General features: G+C 38.7%; 1 protein-coding gene across 19 annotated transcripts in view; it reads left to right on the top strand.

Annotated features, from left to right (window-relative positions):
- SSBP2 (single stranded DNA binding protein 2) overlaps positions 1 to 16841 on the top strand; it is a 164683-nt gene that overhangs the window by 118244 nt on the left and 29598 nt on the right. For all 19 annotated transcript variants that reach the window (XM_072992595.2, XM_072992593.2, XM_078386394.1 and 16 more), the window contains 2 exons: positions 14741 to 14800; positions 16095 to 16161. In XM_072992595.2, the coding sequence (XP_072848696.2) occupies positions 14741 to 14800; positions 16095 to 16161 (127 nt within the window). The remainder of the gene's footprint in view (positions 1 to 14740; positions 14801 to 16094; positions 16162 to 16841) is intronic.

Raw genomic sequence — 16841 nt, forward strand, 5'->3', positions numbered from 1 at the left:
ATTATCAACATCTTGCGTTGAGGAACTGCTGAAAGAGGAGTTTCTTTTGAACAAAATACTGTATATACTTAAAGATCCTTCTTGCAAAAACTGATACTTAGTGTTGGTGAAGAAGAACATAAAATTATGTGTAGCACCTGGAAACAGTTACAGTAGAAATTGAATATAGCCAAATCAATACTGATTGGAAAATGCTTCTGAGTAACACTTCCCTGCTTTGTGGTGTTCATTCTTTTTGTGTTTACAGAAATGTATATTCTTCAGCGTGGCCTCTGTGAATGCACACAAAAGGGTTAAGTCAGCGCCTGCGCTGGACCTCTTGGAATATTCTCGAGCTTTGAATAGAAAAGTAACAAGTTTAAGGTTGTGTTTAAAATGGATCGATAATTCATAAGAATGCAGAAAGAGTATTCCTAGGTTGATGGTTGCTTTTTGTCTTTCTTAATGCCCAAATCTGTTAAAGTTATTGTTCATTCCCTTTGTTTGCTGCATGCATGTTTGTGGCTGTGCACACATGTGGAAGAGAGAAGACGATATTTACTAATATTTACTGTTATTTATTAATGGTGATAATCCATACGGCTTTTGTAGTGATATTCTAGAGGGCCATGAAATGGAATACTGTAGTGATCCTGCTAGTAGGAGAGGGAACTGGAAAGTTCCTGGGCAGCATGCTTTAGATCCAGTTCATAAGTATTTCTCTCTTGCTACAAAACAGTTTATGTTCTGAGAGGAAAATATTGTTCTTGAATGGAAGTTCATCTTTAAGCATAACTGCCTGTTGGCTAAACAGATGTTTGTGATTAGTGAACATTAATATATAAGTTGGGGGATGGGGATTAGAAAGTATCAGCGTTGGCTTATCTGTTTTGCTTACCAGTGTCTTGATGCCTTGCTGTGAATGCTTATTTAAAAATTATAATTTGACAAATTATCAGTGATAATTACCAGCAATGGTTACTGTGATATATTGACTAGCTATAGTTACTATTATAGTAGTGTACGGTACTTATAAGAGATATATGTTGACAATGACTTTCAAAGCCAGATTTGATACTCTGTTCTTATGTAAAAGGCTTATATGGGAAGATACATGAAGTATGTTAAGATTATTGTGCCATCTAGTGGTCACAGCATTGTCTTCACGTTCTCTTAACCATTTATTTGATGTGGTTCCATTGGAACAGATCTGACCTTGCTGAACTTATAGGACTGCTCTTAATGTGCTGTAAATTCATTAAAGAAGACCTGCTACTCAGCAGCCATCCATATATGGATCTATTCGTTACATGTTAAAGGAGGAATAAACACATCATAAGGCAATCTGGATTTTTTTTTAACCTGAAGCATATTGAACATAAAAACACTATTGCAATATTATTATTACTGAAATAGTACAATTTTGTGGGTGTGGGTGATTTCATGAAAAGGCAAGTTGCAACAATGTATATTAATAATTTTACCACAGATTTCAATGACAGATTTTTTGGTTTAAACCTCTCCTTAAATGTTTTACTTTAATTTACCTTAGGCGGATGGTACTAGTAGCTACCTTTCTTACAAGATGGAGACATTTTAGAAGAGAGGTATTTGTTTGACTAGGCCATTGTCATTTCAGAATTAGCAAGGTCATTTTATTTTTCCTCAGGTGTGCATACTGTATCATCCTAACTCATCTTACTTAATTAGAGAGCTTTCTTTTAACCCCACACTCAGAAAATTTAGAAAACAACATTGAAATGTAAAGAAGATAACTAATGTGCAATGTGACTCTGAAGTAATTTTGCTAATAGAATGAAATATCCTAATATTATGGAACCCAACATTTGCAGAAAACAACATTAAACAGTTTACAAATGTTGTTCCTGTTTGCTGTGGTTTATTGAATAATTGTCATGCAAACAGACACTCAGATTGCACAGAGACAGGATATCACTAACCTGATATTGGATTGTGGCTAGCATGAGTATAATTCTAAGAACACTTTTTTTCTGGAAATGCAGTATGTATTTTCTATACTACTTAAGAATATGTCCTTTTGGTGGTCCAATGCGGGGTCTATTTTTATTCTTTTTGTTGTTGTGGGGGATTATAATGAATGGTGTAAAGCCCAGATTTCATATTCTATTCTATTGGAGAAGGAGAAGGGGAAAAGAAGTATTTTAGTCATCAGAAAGGAAATGATAATGGAGAACTAGAAAAGACAAATATATAGCTGCTTAGTAATGCAATTCACAATTTTATATTAGAAGTATATGTTTCAATTAACTGAATGGCATAATAAATTTTGGGAAATAGTAGTTAATGATAAGTTGACATGGGATATAAAAATTTAAAAGGGATTGTTAAAAGAGTATAAGTTTGTTGAAATTATTAAAAAGTGAAGACCAACTACCCAAACAAGAGATAATATTATTTGGAAAGGTTATGGGCCATCATAATCAAAACTTTGGAGGAAATACTTATATCTCTACTAGTCTGGGTGATGGGTGCACTAATTTTGGATATGTTATTTTGAATTATATTTATGTGTAATTTTCTTTTGTGTTTGTATGTTGTAGTAATTTTAATCAAAAATTAAAAAGTAATGTAATTGACAAGTTTGTATTAGAAGGCTAATGGATTTCCATTTGTTTGTTCTGTGGATTTCTGTGGGTTGGTAGTAATAGTAGTATAGTGTGAGATGATTTGATGGAGATAAAAACAATGGCCCAAAGTATTTTGGAAGTAGTGTTGAATGTTATTGCTGTATGAAATTATTCCAGTTTTTAGTTATGAGACGTGTTTTGGCAGAGAGAGTTTATTTTTAAACAAGCTGTGTGGAGAGGCAGTGTGAGAGAATTGTAGGCATTTCTATTATATGTTGAAACACCAAAACAGCAACTGTAGCTGGGGAAAAAATATGTAGTAAATATAAGAACTATGCTCATTATGAACTCAGCCATATTCCAGCATTTTTTGAAATTACATATTCAGGTTTTTTGCTAATTCAGTTCTTTTAAAAAAAAAACCCTCTTCTGCTCATACCCATTCACAAAATGACACCATGCAAAGAAAAATCCCAGAAGCTGATTCCTTTTTCATCAGTTTACCACTTCTAACCAAACACCAAACAATTGTCAAGATTGTTTTTCAACCAGTGTAAATGGTAGTGAACAGAAGAGGGTATCCTGCAGACCATTCTGACGGCTGCCATGGGTGTCGTCAACATTCAGGCTGCCCTTTACTAGGTAAAGCTTGGCATCCTTTTTTCGTACTGGCAACACGGGCACAATATTATCCAGCGGTATCAGGCCATTTCTTGTGGGGTGTTTTAAATTGTGAGTACAGAAACTGGAGGAATTTTGAAGAATTTAATTTCCTGGCTTTATAAAACTGGAGTTTAAATATACATATTTTACATACAAATTCCAACAGAAACTTCCATCATGTAGAATTACCCAGTGCTGCAGAATTCCAGAAGATGAGCACATGCTCTGTAGTGTGGATACTAGGAAAAGACAGAACAGGTTGGATGTGACTGCAGTCCCTCTGTAAAAATATTTTGAGCTCTTTTGGACTTCATGAAATTGTGAAGCAAAAGTGTAAATAGGTACAAAATGTACAACGGAGAAGCATATACACCTGTTAACCTCTTGGGTGAACTAATGTTGCCATGCCAGCTCTGCAGAATGCAGACTAGAAAGCTGTGTTCCAATTTCCAAATCCTTTCCTTCAGTTAGGCAGAGTGAGGAAGAAAAGCTATATCAGACCAAAAGCTCTACGAGATGCCCTTTTGCAGTTTTTTTTTTAAAAAAGGGAGAGGTTGGAGTTAGCATAGAGTGTCACTAGAAACCAAGGTCAAAATCATCCATATTATGTGAAAGAAAAACAGTGGAGAAAGACAGGTACAGTTTTAAAATTACATTGTTGGTTTGTTTGGAGTGCCTCCACTTTTGACTTGTCTTATTGAATGCTGATTTGATTTGTTGCACAATATCTACCGTGTTTCCCCGAAAATAAGACAGGGTCTTATATTAATTTTTGCTCCAAAAATGCAGTAGGGTTTATTTTCAGGGAATTTTTTATTTTTTTCATATACAACAGTCTATATTTATTCAAATACAGCCTTGACATCTTCTGGTTGCTGCACAATGATGCACAATGGTGGAGATGGGGTTTCACTTAACTAGGGCTTATTTTTGGGGTAGGGCTTATATTACAAATATCCTGAAAAATCATACTAGGGCTTATTTTCAGGTTAGGTCTTATTTTCAGGGAAACAGGGTATTCCTGCACTCTCATGCAGCAATAATAAGGAAGAAAGATCAACTAAATTCTTGGATTGTTTTACCTATACAATTTTCTATCTTACATTAGCAGTTTCACTGCAGACCCTTGCCAATTTCAACATGAGCGCTTCTATTAGGAAAATGTCAAAGAAATCTGGGCAGATCTAACTCCAGGTTTTGTATTGTCTTGTCTAAATCAGCAAATTCACAACAACTTTCTGCTCTCAGAGAAAAACAGTACAAACTTCATTAATTGCTATTTCATGGAGTTTTATAAAACAGATCATGCAGAAAGTATCTTTATAATTTAATTCGACAAGACAGCTCAGTGGATGATATATATGGAATTAACTCAAAAGGTGCCTGAAAGGTGGATTAGGTCAAGCAATAGGGAGTTGTGTAGCAGAAGAAATGAAAAGCAATTCATGCATGCTGAGACTGAAAAGATTTTCTTTGTAAAGAAGACAGCAGTTTTAGAAGATTTGTGTCAGAGATCTCGGTCTGTTAGTGTTACTATTAGAATCACATAATTAATTGAATTGGAAGAGGCCTATGAGGCCATCGAGTCCTACTCCTTGCTCAGTGCAGGAATCCACATCAAAGCAAATCTGAAAGATGATTGCCCAGTTTTCTTTTTAATGCTTCCAGTATTGGAGCACTCACCACTTCTCGAGGCAATTAGTTTGATTGGCATACTGCTCTAACAGTTAAAAAGTTTTCTCTCATATTCAGCCTAAAACTGGCTTCCTGTGTCTTGAGTTCAGGGATGATTGAAGAACAGATCCTGCCCCTCCTCTGTATGGCTATCTTTCAAGTACTTGAAAAGTACTGTACTTTCATATCTCTCTTCAGTCTTCTTTTCTCAAAGCTAAACATGCCCAGTTCTTTCAGTCTTTTCCATTAGGGCTTGGTTTCCATTCCCCTGATCATCCTTGTTGCTCTCCTCTGAACTTGCTTCAGTTTGTTGGCATCCTTCTTAAAGTGTGGTATCCAGAACAGAATTCTGATAGAGTATGGAGAAGTTAAATGCCTCCCAATTTGTAACGTCTTGTTTTTACTGCATACCCACTCATACCAAAGCAAAATACAGACAATAATAGTTATTTTTGTACTGAGATATAATTCCTATTAGACCTGCTCATTTTCTTTGTGCAGAGATATTTAAACCAAAATTCCTTTGAGTGAAAAGTCTCACTCAATGGATCATATGTGCATGTATAACCAAGCTTGCAAATACTATTTTTCAGCAGTTGGCTGAATCTTATGAATTACTCACATCTTTTCCTCCATAGTATATATTCCATCCGCTTCTAATTTTAGGGAATAAGACTGCAGTATTATTGTGGGGCAAGCAAATTGTCATAGATAAAACGGTTGTTTAATAAGCTAGATATTCCACTTCTGGATAAGTAGCAAAGAAAAACATACCTTAATGAAGTTGGTTTTCTATCAAGAAGCAACCTCAAAAGTACAGAAAGTACAAAAATGGCAAAGTACAGATTAAAAGCTATGCACGTGAGTTTAGGTCATCCTCTCCCCCATAATAATTTCAGCAATTGGAGCAATTCCAAATTCTGTGGTTTCTAATTTGAAACAATTACTAATGAAGTTCAAAAACCAGTGATTTTGCAAACATGTTGTCTCACTTTCAAATTTGTAGGGCTTGACTCCTAATGTAATGGGACCATGGTATCTGCAGTGATCAATTCCAAGCCCTTCCCCCCGTGGATGCTGAAAACCGTGGATTATAGTGAACTCTATGCATAGCATGGGATTCCCAGTGTGGTGTAGTCATGGACTAGGACTCTGGAGAACTGGGTTCTCCCTACGTAGCCATGAAAACTTACTGGAGGAGAGAAACTGATAAAACCTTAAATAACTCACTTACCTTGAAAGCCCTGTTAGGGTCACTATAAGTTGGTTTGACTTAACTGCAGACAATGCACACAGATACATAGCATGGTTTCTCGCTCCCTCTAGTGGCCAGTTCTGGTGAATACACCAATTTTTATTTAATATTTTCAGGCAGCAGATACATGAGTTCACAAATTTTGGCCCTTTGATCCAACCATATGTATCAGCAATGCTGAGGTATAGCAGTAATGGTGTATACTTTTAATGCTTTTCTAGTACATTATTCTCTTCTCTTTTCCCCCCTTTTGTTTTGTTACTGTGATACTTAGTTTTTCCATTTTAGGAATATAAAGTTCACTTTATAATAAGATTTCTTCCAACAGTTAGTCAAAAATCAACCATTAAGCCCCTAAGGTTGTGGAATCACTAAACTAAAACTAGTATTTGTATCCTTTAGTATGATCTTGGGAATATTTTCATGACCAGGGCTTGAAAAATCCACTCGTCTATGACGAGTGAAAAATGCTGCTTGACGAGCTACAGCTCCCTCCGTCCTTGCCTCCTTACCCTCAGTCCGTCTCTCTCTCTCTCTCTCTCTCTGATCCTGCGGTCCTCCCCTCCCCCTTCCCATTGCAAAAGAAAAAACAGCCCTCTTCTCGTGAGAAGAGAGTTTGAGCGGCACATAGAGCTATAGCTCTGCAGAAGAATGTAGAGTACATGCTGGAAACTATGGAGATTCCCTGCTCCCAATTTCAACCGAAAGACCTGCCTACTTAAGAGGCCGAGTGCTTTTGCTTTCAGTTTTATTTTTGCTGGAGACATTCAAAAGAAAGGCATTCAAAATACAGTGGTGCCTCGCATAGCAATCGCTCCGTATAGCGATGAAATCGCTTTGCGATGGACTTTTTGCCATCGCAAGAGCGATCGCTTTGTGATGGCCCCTATGGGGAATTTTCGCTTTGCGATGATCGCTTCCCTGCGATCATCGCAAAGCCCCCATTTTTGGCTAGCTGATTGCCGGTTCCAAAATGGCTGCCGGGTAAACAAAATGGCCGCCCGCTGTTTTGCGTTGCTTTAAAGGCACCGAAAATGGCCACCACAATGGAGGATTTTCGCATAAGGTTAGTTTTTAAGCTTATAGTTTTAATGCGTTTCTATGGGCATTTTAAAATCGTGCAGCAATTTTCGCTGCACCGATTAACATCGCTAAGTGAGGCACCACTGTACAAGCTTCATGACCCCACAGGCACGCAGGTAATAAAGCAACTCAAGTCTGAGGGTATATTTCTTTTGGGTTTGTGCGCATTGTTAGAAAGTAGAAAGTGCCTAGTTTGAATTTAAATTTAAGTTTAAACATAAATTGCAAGGTTATAGTCCGGTCATGCTGACTAAAATTTTTGACTGACTAGTGAGACATAAAAAATTTTCAAGCCCTGTTCATGACACATTGTTGGAGTGCTATTTTTAGTAGAAGAGCATTATGAATAAAACAATTTTCTTATGGACAGAGTTCTAACTCCTGTCCTCTGAAGATGGCAGCCACAGAGACTGGTGGAACATTACGAAGAAAAAAACCTGCAGAACACGGCCAAACAGCCCAAAAAAACTACAACAACCAGCCTTCGAGAATACATTTTCTTATTCCCGGTTTAATGAGTAATTGAAAGCTCAAGTGTATACAGTGGTGCCTTGGCTGACGAGGAAAATTCGTTCCGTTCAAATCGCTGTTAAGCAATTCCTTGTCAAAAATCCTTGTCAAATGAAATGAAAAAGCCCATTGAAATGCATTGAAAACCAGTTCAGTATGTTCCAATGGGCTAAATACCTCAGTGTCCAGCGAAGATCCTCCATAGGGCGGCCATTTTCGGTGTCTGTAAAGCGAGGAATCCATCCTAAAACACAACGGGGAGCCATTTTAAACAGTGGGTGGCCATTTTGAGAGCCGCAAATCATCTGTTTTAAAATCATCGTTTAGCGAAAAATTGGTTCCCGAAGCAGGGAACCAATCATCGTTAAGTGATTTTTGCCTACTAAAACATTGTTTTAATAGGCAAAAACTTCATCGTCAAGCGATTGCCTCGTCTAACAAGGTAATTGTCAAGCGAGTTACCACTGTATTTAACAGAATACTTTAATTCCCTGATCCATGATTATTGCTATCTTATTCTTCATATTTACAAATTCAGTTTCTCTATCTGATTTCCCTATTTTTAAAACATGAGTCTCATATATTGTCGTTCGATTTCCTTTTCATTAGTCTGTTCCAAAAGTGCAGAGTATGTGCCTTTTCAGATAATGGTGGAGTTGTAGTAGTATAATGGTGTATTTGAAAGAGCAAGTGCTCCCCATAACAGCCTCCATAGCTGACTCTCATATATTTCAGATTACAACAGGAACAGGTTGCAGTAATGCATGGCTCTTAGGAAAATCCCTCTGTGCATTTAAGTTACAGTGTGCATTTAAGTTACACTCAGAGGAAAGACAAAAACAAAGTGGCTGTGGATGATGTCATAACGTCTGTTGCTCAGAAAGTTCCAAGGATTTAACCCTGCAAGCCCTGGTCTTCCTATACCACTGTTTCCAGAAGTCAAACTCCTGTCAGCTCTTTCCATCAGTTTTCTAACTAGGACTAATGGGAGCTGCAGACCAATACCATCTGGGAAACCATGCTTTCGACAGTCCTGGTTTTATCCCATGACTGAAAATTGATACATTTCTTATGGAGCTATGTAGTGATTTATTTCCTTCATGGCTCACAATTTTCAGAATCCTGTTGCTTTTTACCGCTTGATTGCCCTCATAGCATTTCTCACTTCCTGCTGTCTTGTCATTATTTTACTAATCAAATGATTTTTAATAATGTTCTTGGAATGTCTGTATGCCTGCACAAACTGCAGTGCTTCTTGTTCCAAGACGAAACCTGATAATTTGTTTTCTTAGGAGAGATAATTGTTTAACATGTGTGCTTAGGCTGTGATCTAGAATGTTTTATGTTGCTCTATCCAAAACAATGGTATCATAACATTTTGTTTTATGATGATGTATAGCATAGATATTCTCCCCAAGACATTTGAGCAAAATGTGAGATTGGTAACCCCTCTCCTGCTTTCATTTTCACTGGAAGGGAAACAAGATTCAAGAACATGAAATCAGCATATTATTCTTTTTTTATGTATTTTTTTTCTAAAATGGACACCAAAGTGAAACTGTAATTTACAAATAAGACTATATTATGATTTCTATAGGAATATAAATTCATACAGTAAATACTCTGAAACATTTTTTCTCTGTCAGTGTATTAATTTGTTTATATGTGGTTAACAACTAATTTTTAAATAAAACAGGTTCAAATTTCTTTAATCTTCCTTGCCTTCCTACTGCAGCTCTTACTGATATCTAATATAGTTCACATTCTAGATTTAGGACTCAGTCCAATTGTGAGCCCCAGTGGGAGTAGACCCACTGAAGCAATTGGGCTTATATAAGTGTTGACATAATTACTATTCATTTAGTGGATTCACTCTATTTGGAACTAACAGTTGGATTTAATCTGGATTTTGTTTTAACCTCTTGTACCATGTTTCCCCGAAAACAAGACAGGGTCTTATAGTAATTTTTGCTCCAAAAAACACATTAGGTCTTATTTTCAGGGGATATTTTATTTCTTTCATGTACAACAATCTACAGTTGTGTTCAAAATTATTCAACCCCCAATGCTGTAAAGGGGTTTAGGGACTATAGTGTACATTTGGAATTGTATTCAGAATGAAATCCTACAAGGACGTTTTAAAGAACCAAATGCAACTAAAATAACATCAATTGTTTATGTAATACAGTAGTAAATGTTTCTTTTGTGGTTTCTTCATTGCCACAATTATTCAACCCCTTAAAGACTACCACTCTGAAGAAGAGAGGTTCATTCAGGTGTTTTCGATCAGGTATTGAAAACACCTGTGGATGTCACCGAGCACCAATCAAGCATAATAAGCACCAATTAGGCAGCTTTAAAATGACTGTGATACTCAGCTCCTTCTAGACATTTACTGGTGTGGTTACAAACATGGTGAAGTCAAGAGAATGGTCCAGGAAGACAAGAGAAGAGGTGATTTGTCTTCACAGGAAGGGCAATGGCTATAAGAAGATTGCAAAGAAGTTAAACATACCAAGAGACACCATCGGAAGCATCATTCACAAATTCCAGGCAAAGGGCACTATTGAAATGCTACCTGGTCGTGGAAGAAAGAAGATGCTGACTTCGACTGCCGTGCGCTACCTAAAGCGTAGAGTGGTGAAAAGTCCCTGTGTGACTGCTGAGGAACTGAAAAAAGATTTGTCAGATGTGGGTATAGAAGTTTCAGCTCAGACAATAAGGCGCACACTGCGTAATGAAGGTCTCCATGCCAGAACCCCCAAGAATAAGAAGAGTCGACTGCAGTATGCCAAAAGTCATGTGGGCAAACCACAAAAGTTGTGGAATAGTGTTCTGTGGACTGATGAAACAAAATTAGAACTGTTTGGGCCCATGGATCAACGCTATGTTTGGAGAAGGAAGAACAAGGCATATGACGAAAAGAACACCTTGCCTACTGTGAAGCATGGCGGAGGGTCAATAATGCTTTGGGGCTGTTTTGCTTCTGCAGGTACAAGGAAGCTTCAGCGTGTACAAGGTACCATGAATTTTCTTCAGTACCAGGAGATATTGGATGAAAATGTGATGCAGTCCGTCACACACCTGAGGCTTGGGAGACATTGGACCTTTCAACAGGACAATGATCCCAAGCATACCTCCAAGTCCACTAGAGCATGGTTGCAGAGGAAAGGCTGGAACATTTTGGAGTGGCCATCGCAGTCACCAGACTTAAATCCGATTGAGAACCTCTGGTGGGACTTAAAGAAAGCAGTTGCAGTGCGCAAGCCTAAGAATTTGACTGAACTGGAGGCTTTTGCCCATGAAGAATGGGCGAAGATACCCGTAGATCGCTGCAAGACACTTGTGTCAAGCTATGCTTCACGTTTAAAAGCTGTTATAACTGTAAAAGGATGTTGTACTAAGTACTAAGATTGAATGTCACTTGGGGGTTGAATAAAAACTAATAATGATGTGAGCACAGAAAAGACATTTGTGGTTATTTCATTATAAACTTAAGGTTATATTTCTCTGACCTACAAGTGCCTCTTTCATGTAAATGTAAGCAAGATGACTGAATGATCAAAATCAATGTCAAAATGGCCAAAACATTCAATTTCAGTGGGGGTTGAATAATTTTGAACACAACTGTACATCTATTCAAATACAGCCATGTCATTTTCTGGTTGCTGCACAGTGGTGGAGGGTGGGGTTTCACTTAACTAGGTAGATACTTCCATCCCATTGATCACAGCCACCAACACATACTCACTGCTGTTGATCTGGCAGTAGATTTTGGAAGAATGCTTCCTTCAGTAGAGCAGTACTTCTTGCCATCTTCAGTGACCTATTTGAGTAGTGAAGGTCCAAGAGAAAACAGCATCTCGTTTTGGATGATTGGCACTCTTCTATTTTGCCAAAATGTCCAAAATGAGATGCTGTTTTCTCTTGGACTTGTTTTGGGGTGGGCCAGGGGCTGGTATTTGGGAAGAGGGAAGGCACATAGCTGGAAGAGGGTGTTATGCTGAAAGAGAAACAAATGAAGAGTGAACTCCATAATATCTGTTGCAAATGTGTGGATGAATTATTTTACTGTAGAATATAGTTAAAAGGGAAAAGTGATAATTTACAGGCACTGGATAATAGTAACTCTAAATTCAGAATAATCCTGTGAAGTGAAAGATTTGGGCGTCGCTGAAAATGTGGAAGAAAAAGAAATGATAATAAATGTCTGTAATTTCTGAGTTTTTCCTCAAATATATGGGAAAAGGAAGGAAGTAGGGAAATGCAACAGCAGTTACAGCTCTCAGGCTGGACTGGAAAACCCAAAAGTAAGAGGTAAAGGGGTAGATAATCAAACAATGTGGGTAGACACCACACCAGAACCAGCAGTTAAAATGGAAATGTGGGAAGTAAAGTAATGACTCAAACTAGGTAAACCAGAAACAGAGGGAAAAATGGAATTCCAGGTGAGAGAAAAAGAATTCATGAGATTGTGTGCCCTAATGAATAATGTGAAATTAAATGAAACAGAATTAAAGGCTAGTTTGGTAACTACCAGTCCCTCTAAATGAGATGGTCCTTTTGTTGGATATGAAGAGATACCCAAAATACAACAAAGGGACTGCATTGGATTTTTTAAAACTGTTTCCGAGACAGCATGTGCTGACATGGGGGTAAAAGATAGTAAAAGAATGGGATGTTTATGTTTTCAGGTCTGTAGTGGTTTGGCTGAATTATATGGAGAAATTAGGAATCTCAAGAACTTTTGGTCATCCTGCCAAAATACAGGGCACTCTAAATTTCCATAACTACTATGTACAGTGGTGCCTCGCAAGACAGGCGCCCTGTTTAACGACGAAACTGCATTATAACAAACTTTTTGTGATCGCAAAAGTAATCACTTTACGATTGTTTCAGTGGGGGAATTTTGCTTTGTGATGATCGGTTCCCTGCTTCAGGAACCGATTCTCGCAAAACGACGATTTTAAAACAGCTGATCGGCGGTTTCAAAATGACCACCGAGTAAACAAAATGGCTCCCCACTCTTTCCTGGGACAGATTCCTCACTGCACAGGCAGCAAAAATGGCCACCCTATGGAGGATCTTTGCTGGATGGTGAGTTTCAAGCCCCTAGGAATGCATTAATCGGGTTTTAATGCATTTCTATGGGCTTTTTAATTTCTCATTACGACATTTTTCTACAGCCATTTCGCTGGAATGAATTAACGTCGTAATGCGAGGCACCACTGTAGTCTGACAAGTCTCAATGTAGAGGCAACAGAATTGATTTGGGGAACTAGTTAGATATATCCTGAAGAAACTGTTCCCTCAGTTAATGAAGCATGTGCAAACTGTTAGCCATGGCCTCTTTGGACTTGCTTACTTGTTATTGAGCAGCCCAAACACCCGCCTGTCAGCTGTTCCAGGCGGGTGTTTGGGAACAGCTGACGGGCGGGCGTTTGGGCTGCTCCGGAGAAGCGCTTCTCCGGGAGCAGCCGAAATGCCCGCCTTTTGGAACAGCTGACGGGCGGGCGTTTGGGCTGCTTCTGAGAAGCACTTCTCCAGGAGCAGCCCAAACACCCGCCTTTTGGAACAGCTGATGGGCGGGCCTCTGGGCTGCTCACGGAGAAGCGCTCCCCCACGATCATCGCAAAGGCCCCGCCGGTCAGCTGTTCCAAAAAGCGAGCCTTTGGGCTGCTCCCAAAGAAGTGCTTCCCCATGAGCAGCCCAAAGCCTGTTTTTTTGGAACAGCTGACCGGCGAGGCCTTTGCGATGATCGTGGGGGAGCGCTCCCCCGCGATCATCGCAAAGTGAATTTTCCCCATAGGGGCCATCGCAAAGCGATCGCTCTTGCGATGGCAAAAAGATTACAGCGAGGCACCACTGTAATCTGTCAGTGAAGGTCTACTGTACAAAGATGAGAGTCTGACAACAGTGAGACTCTATTTAAACCTTTGAAATTGGTTACATTAGTGATTTAGTTCTTTTGATAACGTAGTGTTTTAGATCATGGCTGAAATCTTGTTGCTTTGTTACGTATGTGGAAGGCAAAAGCTATAACACTTAGTCACTTCTAGTTGGCAACTAATCAATCTCTGCTGATATTCTCAATTATGTGCTAAGCAGTGGGGAGCATGAGGAGCAAGTCACAAATCTTTTATATATTCTTGATAAATTTTATCTCAAATTTATCTGATGGTAGCTGTTGATGATCCTTGACTAAAGAGACAGAACGCATGACAGTCAATAATGAGGAATGCCGGGGCAAAAATTGGTATCGCTACACAGGCCTTCTCTCTCAGAAATTCATATACAAAGAAGCAGGCAATCATTCACTCTGATACTTGATTTCCCCACTCCACCCTCACACTCATTCACTCATAAAGAGCAAGGCTTCCCTAATAGACCAATTTTCACTGCTTTGTACTGCTTTGTACCCTAGATTTGTACCCACATACCTTGGTGCTTGTTACCCTGAGGTTTTATACCAACCAACCCCCTTCATTTTAAAAGAATGCAGCCCACTGTGCATAGCGACTGTGTTATATATTGCAACACCAGTTGTAAGCTCATTCCCAATTCCTGCGAGCACATGCACAAAGTTCCCTTTCCATGTGATGGCCTAGCACACTGCATATTCATATTGTGTTTTATTAAGCTAGAGTGAATGGCTGAGCATAACATCTGGAATGTTGCCGTTCTTTGATTTCTAATTTTAATTGGGAGATAGTTACACATCACTGAAGTGGGGAGTGTCTTATTTTTCTGGGGTAGGATATGCTGGTGCTTAGTGGCCGCAGAATGTCTCTGGTTTTCAATAGTAACCAGTCTTTATAAGTTAAACAGAAGTACTGTATAAGGACATTTGGTGCAGCTCAGACAATGTGCTATTTTTGTTAGTGGAAGTGTTAACACACAAGTCTTACAAACAGTTTATTAAAAATGCTTGTATGCACATTCTTAATGCTGTTATCTCTTTTGTTAGCCTTTCATGTCCCCCCGATATCCCGGAGGCCCACGGCCACCTTTAAGGATACCCAACCAGGTAACAATGTTTTCCCTAGTGAAATGCAGATTAAATGGCAAGCAAAAGAACACTCAGCATTGAAAGCAGAAGTTTATTTTGGGTGCAATAATTTATACAAACTATTAAAATAATGCAGCTGTTTGATGTGAAATAAACTCTATTACAAACTCTGTTTTCCGCTTCAAATATTGTCTTTCATTGTTGCAAGCTGCCTTGGGTCCTTTTCAAGCAGAAAGGAAGGATAAAATAAATAAATAATAAATGTATTGTATTCGCGAAGGCTTTCACGGCCAGGATCTGAAGGTTGTTCTTCCTGACGTTTCACACTCCGTGCTGTCCTCTGAAGATGCCGGCCACAGAGACTGGCAAAACGTCAGGAAGAACAACCTTCAGAACATGGCCAAAGAGCCCGAAAAACCCACAACAACCAATAAATGTATTGTAAACAGACAACATCAGTAATGCCATCCTTTAGCTGCAGTGCCATCTGTAAGGGTTAGAGTCATACAGCGTCCATGCTTTATAGTTTATCAGTTTGCAGGGACCAAATATAATAAGCCTCCCTTAGCATTCGAAAAGCTACACAATTGTTATCAGGGAGCTTTAGCACCTTTGCCCTTAGTAATCTCATATAATGGTCCCTGACACTTGTTTTGTCTTGTCATGAAGCAAATGTATGAAGCATTTTTCAAATAGAGGTGGTGTATGGTATTTTAAAAACTAAAAATATTTGGTCAGTTTAAAATAATTGATTAATACAGGTACATTTATTGTATTTATTACATTATTTTATGTAAGTTTTTTTTAAAAACATCATGGTTAAATACATATATATGTGACCTGCAGAGCTGGAAAGGACCCGGTGGCAGATACAGTGGGGAATTGAACTCCCAGCCTCTGGCTGTGTGTCCAGATACCTAAACCACTGAAGTATCCAGCAGTTCTGTATATCCACTCAACTTCGTATAGGACTTTTGTAGTAATGTGTATTTATTAACATCAAATAATTGTGTGGGCAATGTTAATCCAAAAGTCAGGCATACTTTGAAGTCATTATCGATTCTTTGAATATCTAAGGAAAATCTGAGCCCATCTCCCTAAAAATGTAAGGAAAAGAATTTAGAGATTTATCAATTCAGACTGCATACGCTTCGCTGTGAAACTTTTCATGGGATTGCATTTGCTGTTTTTATTTTACAGTTGGTAGCATATATTGCAAAATAAACATCCTTTCTTATTCAGTTAAAATGCTGTTGACATTTTTCTCAGCAAAAAAAAATATGACTTTTCCTGTTGGTGTTTTTCTTTCTAGGCACTTGGAGGTGTCCCAGGAAGTCAGCCATTATTGCCTAGTGGAATGGATCCAACACGGCAACAAGGTAACAGTATTGTCAGTAGATGAAAGATGCCACTTCAGATATAATGCTTTGACTTGTCAGTGCAGTCAGGTCTTTGGATGAATGGGAAAAAATGGATGTCACCAAAGTTGCCTGTATGCCCCGCATGCATGTTTGAATCTGTGCCTCCCTGTGCATAGCTCTCTTCCTCCCCCGCACAGCGATCATGTTAGGTTCAATGGAACGCAGGGGTGAAGTCTCATGAGAGAGAGGTAGAGCCCTGCCCAACAGAGCTGAAAATTAGAGGGTGTATTGGGTGTCTCTATGGGACAGCAGGTGGGACGTTTCTGCAATTTTTCTTATGCATGTTATATGAGCAGATGATGAAAGAGAGAAACTGTTTAACGCAATCACATCTCAATATAAAATAGGCAACTACTGTGACTTACTCTTGAGTTTTGATAATTTGGTTTGTTGTCTAATTTGCATCATGACAACTGTTTGCAGACAGTTATATGTATCTTATCAAAACTGAGCGGAATTAAAAATTTTAGGCAGTATCCTATTGTAGAAACCTGCAGTGGAAAGGCAGTCCATGTCCTCCATTAGGGTCTCTTTGGGTACCTGTTCTTGCACTGGCTGGGAGATGGGCCATGCAGTTAATCTCACAATGGGGAGCTGACAGAATGGGGGTGAGATTTGTGTGATTACCCACCTGTTCC

The sequence above is a fragment of the Pogona vitticeps genome, chromosome 2 (genome assembly GCF_051106095.1).
Source record: "Pogona vitticeps strain Pit_001003342236 chromosome 2, PviZW2.1, whole genome shotgun sequence".
NCBI lineage: Eukaryota > Metazoa > Chordata > Lepidosauria > Squamata > Agamidae > Pogona > Pogona vitticeps.